Source organism: Austrofundulus limnaeus, unplaced genomic scaffold (genome assembly GCF_001266775.1).
Source record: "Austrofundulus limnaeus strain Quisiro unplaced genomic scaffold, Austrofundulus_limnaeus-1.0 Scaffold2, whole genome shotgun sequence".
NCBI lineage: Eukaryota > Metazoa > Chordata > Actinopteri > Cyprinodontiformes > Rivulidae > Austrofundulus > Austrofundulus limnaeus.
Genome location: NW_013952404.1, coordinates 3,572,486 through 3,579,431, shown reverse-complemented (window position 1 = coordinate 3,579,431; position 6,946 = coordinate 3,572,486). Strand labels below are relative to the sequence as shown.

At 39.7% G+C, this 6,946-nt stretch overlaps 1 protein-coding gene across 4 annotated transcripts in view; it reads right to left on the bottom strand.

Moving 5' to 3' along the window:
* col12a1a (collagen, type XII, alpha 1a) overlaps nucleotides 1-6,946 on the bottom strand; it is a 54,065-nt gene that overhangs the window by 21,066 nt on the left and 26,053 nt on the right. For all 4 annotated transcript variants that reach the window (XM_014011180.1, XM_014011164.1, XM_014011173.1 and 1 more), the window contains 5 exons: nucleotides 6,215-6,354; nucleotides 4,614-4,743; nucleotides 4,366-4,505; nucleotides 2,778-2,907; nucleotides 604-746 (listed from right to left, as the gene is read on the bottom strand). In XM_014011180.1, the coding sequence (XP_013866634.1) occupies nucleotides 604-746; nucleotides 2,778-2,907; nucleotides 4,366-4,505; nucleotides 4,614-4,743; nucleotides 6,215-6,354 (683 nt within the window). The remainder of the gene's footprint in view (nucleotides 1-603; nucleotides 747-2,777; nucleotides 2,908-4,365; nucleotides 4,506-4,613; nucleotides 4,744-6,214; nucleotides 6,355-6,946) is intronic.

Below are 6,946 nucleotides of genomic sequence, written 5' to 3'. Positions count from 1 at the left end.
AAGTACAACACCTTGTCGGCCCCGCATCACAAAAGGCTCGGTGAAGGGCGGTATCTAACTGAGTAATGACGCTGGTGACTCTGAATTGGGTGAAGGCGGAGCCTGTCACCCGACGTTCAACATCACCACGTCACTGGTCTAAAGATGTGATTAGAGGTGGCTTCAGCCAGGCGCGCGAGGGCGCGCGTGTCCCATATACAACTGTATGTTGTACTTCGTTCCATTCCTTCAAGGAACCGTGGTTATATTCCTAACCTTACGTTTTTATGGATTCTCTACACGAGACGATGTGGGCACTATGAATCCGGCACATGTTGTGCAGAAGTAGCAATTAAAGAACTTTTTCTTTAATGAACACGTTTTTAGTTTAACCCTTTGGCAGTAAAGATGCAGAAAAGAATTCGGTTTGCAGTAATTACAAACACGCACACATGAAACCAAACTCACAATAGTCCTATTGATAAGTAGAACACACCTTCAGCTTTTCAGGTAACAATAAGATCCTAAATGACTGCGCAGAACATATAATTAAATCATGTTTTTGTTGTTGCACACCCAGACTTGCTGTCTTCACTTCTTTCCATTCAGGTGATGAAGACTCACCGACTGAGAGGGTCTGGTTCCGGTCAGAGGAGCGTAGACCACCCGGTACTGTTGGACTGGCCCTGTAGCTGGCTCCCAGCGAACATTCAGAGTGGTGATGGTGGGGTTGAAGACCTCAATATTTCTGACGGGGCTTCGCGGCACTGCCAATATTTAAGCAATGGATGGCAAAAAAGGTGGTTTGGATTAGTGGCAGAAATAGAAAAGGAAAATGTGAGGCTGTTTTAAACTTTCTCATATGTCTTTTTTTGTCTCATCTTTACCGTCTACGTAGAATAACACTGTTCAATTATTTCAATAAAAGGGAAACAATTATCCCAAGCACCCAACAGAGGCACTATTTAATGCTATCAATGGGACGCTTCCTGTCGGTGCCCTGGAGGTTAATGAAAAATGCAGCTCTGTGTGAAGCTTGCCTTGAATATAACCAAGGCAGATGTTTTAAGGTCTCTGTGTTCCATCACATAATAACCTCATAAACCAGACTAAAACACAGTGGGTAGGACAGACGGAAGGAGCTTCTGTAGTTTTAATTTTCACAGACAATCCTTGTTGCTTCGGAAGCAGCTTTGTGTGAGACGTAGTAAATTTACGTCAAACAGTGAACTTTGGTTCTTCGCCAAAGACAAATTGCAAAAATGTCCATTCACAGACAAGAAAATTCCAAAAAGTAGCAATTAACAGGCCTTGTAATTTGTAGTTGCTCTGTAAGAGTTTTGTTAAAATGTCCAAGAAAAAAAAAGGCCACAAAACATGAGTGGTCATTGCTTGAGGAGCAAGATTGGGGGTAAAAGTAGCACACTTGGAGCATGACCCAAGCCAAGTGAGCTGGGAGCCATAAAAGCCATAATACTCCCTTTCTTTTCTAACCTCCCTTGTTAGTGTTTTTTTTTCCCAAAAAGGGAGCCAAATACTCAACATGTCCCRTCCCACATTCTCCAGTCTTTCCTTTAGCCTGACCACTGCCCTTTCTTCTTGGCTATAAATTATTATTATTACGGTAAAGACAGAGGAGACCCCTTTATAACCCTGCCAACCATGAGGAATTCCTTCCTATGCAATCACACCACAAAATGCTGACTCATTCCCAGCATAGTTTGGTGGTTTGACTGTTGCACCAACTGGGAAAATMATCTGTGTTTATAAATTGATGATGATGATAGATGGACTCATGAATGCATAGATAAATGCAATGGAGAGATGGATGAATGGATGGATGAGATGATGATTATTCATGGAATTGGACTCAAAAACAGCAGTTTAAACCTAGAACTTGGCAGTCATGCATGGTGGAAATCTATTGTCAGCCATTTAAATCCAAGTCGTGAAGAAGACTTGGGCTGAACGACATGGACAAATACAAACACGAACAGACAAACATGGTAAAACTGAGCTGGTTCAGCTGCAGCATCATTAGATTTGAGCGGTGGATGATGGGTTAAAGGACTCTTGATGATGAAACCACTGTTGTCCCAGAAACAACAGCTCTGATGACTACATGCTTTTGTCACAAATAAAAGCATCATTTTGTTTTACCACAAACCTGTTACACTTGGTCTACCASCATCCCTGGGCACTACAGRGGCAAAAAATAAAAGCATWTAATGGCCTTAGCCTTCACTGAACATTTTAATCAACTTACTTCTAAACAACAACATTTTAGTTATGAAGATCACATAGGGAGATCTGGACAGGTAGTTTAAAAAATACAGTTTTGCATGAAGTTTTTCTAAAYGCAGAATTTAGAGCAAGCATCTTATACCTCTCTGTGCCAACCAAATCTGTATTCTTACTCAGATGAAACCTATCATTTAAAATTTCTTTATATTTTACATGCATGTAAAATAACTTTAATGTGCTATCCATTTCCTGAAAAAGTAGCTGCTTTTGATTAGAGTAGCTTAGCTAACAAGACTTGGATGATGAAAGTAGTTACTGAACATTTAGGGAGAGCGCGCCAGCAGCTAAGGCCAGTGAGTTCACTCTGGACAAACATGAATGGATCCCTGACTCAGGAAAATAGTTCCAATGGCAATACAAAATAYATAACTCACGTTAATCCACTGGGTTTTTATAAACCCTATAACATGTCTTTAAAGAAACKCACTATTTCTTCYCAATGCTCCTGCATAAATCTCTGTTGCATCTTATGATCGGTACCATGCGTTTCTTACATGTTTTTCCATTCTCAGACATGCGCTGTCCATCTCCAGTGGAATAAACTGGAACCACAGACACCGTGTACAATGTGTCAGACTGCAGGTTCTTCAGCACTGTGTTTAAGGTGCCTCCTGGTACCTGAGCCTACACAGAGGAAAAAGGCAGCAGGTGTTGTTAGCAGTGGGGACTTTACAGCACATGAAATTATTTATACCTGTGGTTCCCAACCTGGGTGGAGGGGGGCATAACTTTATTTGCTAAGTTTGTGAAAATATCAGTTTAAGGATTTTTGTATAAAAAATCACCAAAACATGTTCATTTCAATAAATAAAACTCTCTTTACCTCACTTCGTATTATTTTTCCTTTTCCAAATAAAGGTTTAACTACTCCCTTTAACCTTTTATTTTGACAAAGGGATAAAGGTTTAATGAATCTTTGGTAGAGGGTGTGAGAAGGGGTTATCTGCGGAATCAAAGTGGGCGTGTCACAAGAGTAGGCGTGTCAAAAGCATAAACACTGTGGGCTACGAGGCCTACATGACGGTATCCTTAGATCCTGCTTGATCTCTTTACAGCCTGACCCTGACCCCAACACTAAGKTTAACCAGGAGAAATGTRACCCAAGTAGGGGTCTCCAGAAAAAGTGGTRCCGTACAGTAACGCCCCTTTTGTTCTTGTCCAATGWGGWGGTGCYGTACRGTATCGCCCCTTATTTGCTTGTCCAGTCAGGTGTGTCCCTTTAACAAAGTCMGTCAAATCAGGTGTCGCTTTAGAATCGCCTTTCCTTGTGACACGCCCACTCATCCGCACTCATTCGCAGAGACCCCTACTTGGAGGGTGTTGGACTGACACCCTCCCTTCCATTAAGGGGCGCTACAGGTTGTTCACTTTTGTTCTGAAGGTCTTTGTGTCAAACCGGAAGTAACATTGCCAAAATTGGAAGTGACTTTAAAAYAAGCTTAAGAAAACTTCAACATTTGCAGTTAAATACATTGTCCAACGTGGTAAGTTATTTGTTATTGTAATAATAAGCATTTGTGTTGCTGTGTAGTTTAATTTTTTGTGTTGAAAATAATTTTTTCCAGCATAAGTGTTCTGGAGAGATTAGCAGTAAGCTAGTAGTTTTCTGCCATAACAGACTGTATATTAGCAGCTTATTAGCACAAGGCTAATACTTGTTTTTGCAAAATATGGATTAATATTGATATGTTATTGGTTCTGTTTTAAATGAGTAAATGAAATGTGGTTTACATTTTATTATTTGCTGGTTTAGATTCAACCCAGCTTTAGTTGTGTTGTGTTTGGTTTATGTAAGTCACTATGACGGTCAAATGTGTGTTTATAAATTTGGGTTTGTATGAATATAAAAAAAAAATTAAAAGACTAAATGTAATTTATTCTCATATACAGTTTAACCGGTAGCAGCTGCTCTGTGTGTTTCAGTGGGCAATAAACTAGCTAAAGCTATCCTTTTATTTGTGATATGGGGAGCAGCGAGAGATTTGGGGGTAGGAGGACTCAGCTTGGTTTGAAATATAAAAAAGGGGGCTTTGAGGAATATAGGATGGGAACCACTGCTTTATAACATTATTGCCTCTTTACCATTTCTTCTCGTCCTCCAGCTGTAGGGACATAGAAGATCCTATACTGACGCACGGGGCCTTCAGCAGGCTCCCACTGGACATTCAAGGTGCTGGTGGTCGGATCTGTCACCCTCAAGTTTCTAACACCACCCAAAGGCTCTGCCATTAAAAAACAGGCATGATATATTTACTTATTTATATACCTATGGGCTTTTATTCAGGAGTGTATTTATCAAGAACCCATAATACAGTATATTTGTTACTTACTGGTCTTTCCAAGCCCATTCAGATCTCCACTTGGTCCATTGGCATAAATTGCACTCACACTGATTGCATACTCAGTATCAGGGGTCAGCTTAGGAAGCAGAACAGAGGTCTTTTTTCCACCAACCTGGGTCTAGTTGAGGAAGAGGAAATCATTTGACTGTAAACTTTTGAGAATCTTACCATGCAGAGATGTTAGTTTGCACCAATAACAAACAGGAATTGAAAATCACTGGTTTAAGTAACAAAAACGTTAACTCAGCAGTTTTTTTAAGACTTAAATGACTTTTTCTGATATAATATTGGAAAAGATCCTTTGAAAATTAATCTTGTGTTGAGGAAAATATATTTGATGTGTGTTTGGATGGGCTAAAAGAAAATTATTAATGGATTCTTGACACCAGTAACTTCATGGAAAGAATTCTACCTGAGAACTACGAGGCTGTCGGCATTTCCGAAGGAGAACGCTTTGAGTGTTTTTGGACCTGAGTGGTACATAGTGCTCCAGCCAAGGTAAATCTCTGAGCTGATGCTTGAAACAGCTGTTTGTCATGACTGGTGATGTATTTACTATACTGCTTTTGGCTTATTGTAAGCAAAAGAGTCAATGCTAAGCAGCATCTTGGTCTGTGGAACTGTGGATGTTTATCAATGGCTTGCTGCAAATAAAAAAACCAAGACGATTTGAGTTACGYAAGTGCATTATCTTTAAAACTGTATCAGTCGAACGCATGAGCATCTTCCAGTCACTGAGGCAACATGAACTCTTTTGTATAACAAAGTACTCTAAAGTCAAATGTGAGGACATCTGTCCAGCAGCTGAAGTTCGGGTCAAACTGGGTCGAGCAGCTGGAGTTTCATTTCAAACACGGAACTAAAACTACAACAAAATGTCCGAAAGAAAATTCAGGATGTTGCAATGACCCAGCATAAGTCCAGACCCTGGCCTGCTGTGCATCATGATCTGAAGAAACGTTCTAAAGACAAGTTGGCCAAAATATCTTCAGRAAAAAATGTGTGACCAATAAAGTCATCCAGAAGACAACTTGCTCACATCATTATTGCTAAAAGGGTTGTGCTTCATTTGTCACACAATATTTCTACAATAGTTCTTCTTGCTGTTTATCCAAAAAGGATAAAAATATGTGAACCAAAGTTAGACTTCTTTATTTCACATTTACTTTACGTGTCTATTAGTCTGTAAAACGCTGYGTGAGCATGTTTCCCTCTTTTTAAAATCTAGCTTTTAAATTCAGTGACTAATAGGACAGAACAATGTTCACCATCCAAAAAAAATACATGTTTTTTTACATTTGATAAATCAGCTAAAACTTTATGACTGTCAGCTGTCTCACAATTTATAATAAAAGTAGAAAACAGCTCAGTAATCCATCAAGATACGTGAATCAGAATGAACTAAAAYACTGAATACTACTGGCAGCTTTATGTATTTCTTTTTCACATTAAAAGTCAAAAGTCAAGGGAGCAACACAAATTACAATTAAAAACAATAGCAAAAATACAGACAGAATGCTCATTTCCTCTCTTTTTTTGCAGCAGTTTTTTAACATCCTTGTTAGAAATCTAACTGTGCTGTGACTTACACTCTGCATCCGGCCTCCAGCTGTGGGGACGTAGTTGACCCTGTAGGTCTGGACCCGTCCCGTAGGTGGAGTCCATCTGGCATTCAGAGTGGTGGTGGTTTCATTATACACAACCAAGTTGGTGGGAGGAGCATTTGGTACTGAAAAAAAAAACATACAAGCAAGCACATTAAGCACTATTACATACAAATCAGATTCCATTACATGTAGAACTGTGGTTGGTTGAATGGATGGCCTTGAAATGTCTTTTAAAGACACAGTCCTTCATCATTTGGTCAGCTCAGTGCGGTCTGCTTTTGCCAGTGAGTCATTTCATATCAAACGTTTTGTTCTGGATGAAACTTTTCTTTTACAGTAAAATAAAGGACTGCAGCTTTAAAGAGGAAAAGACAGTCCTCGTGGATTTATCTTTTCTGAAGCAGGCATGGATTCTCATGACTGGCAATGGATTGATGATGATGATGATGATGATAGATGGACTCATTAATGAACAGATAAATGCAATGGAGAAATGGAGAGATGGATGGATGGATGGATGGATTGATGAGATGATGATGATTCATGGAATTGGACTCAAAAACAGCAGTTTAAACCTAGAAATTGGCAGGCATGCATGGTGGAAATCCATCGTCAACCATTTAGTTCCAAGTCACGAAGAAGACTTGGGCTGAACGACACGGACAAACACAAACACGAACAGACAAACATGGTAAAACTGAGCTGGTTCAGCTG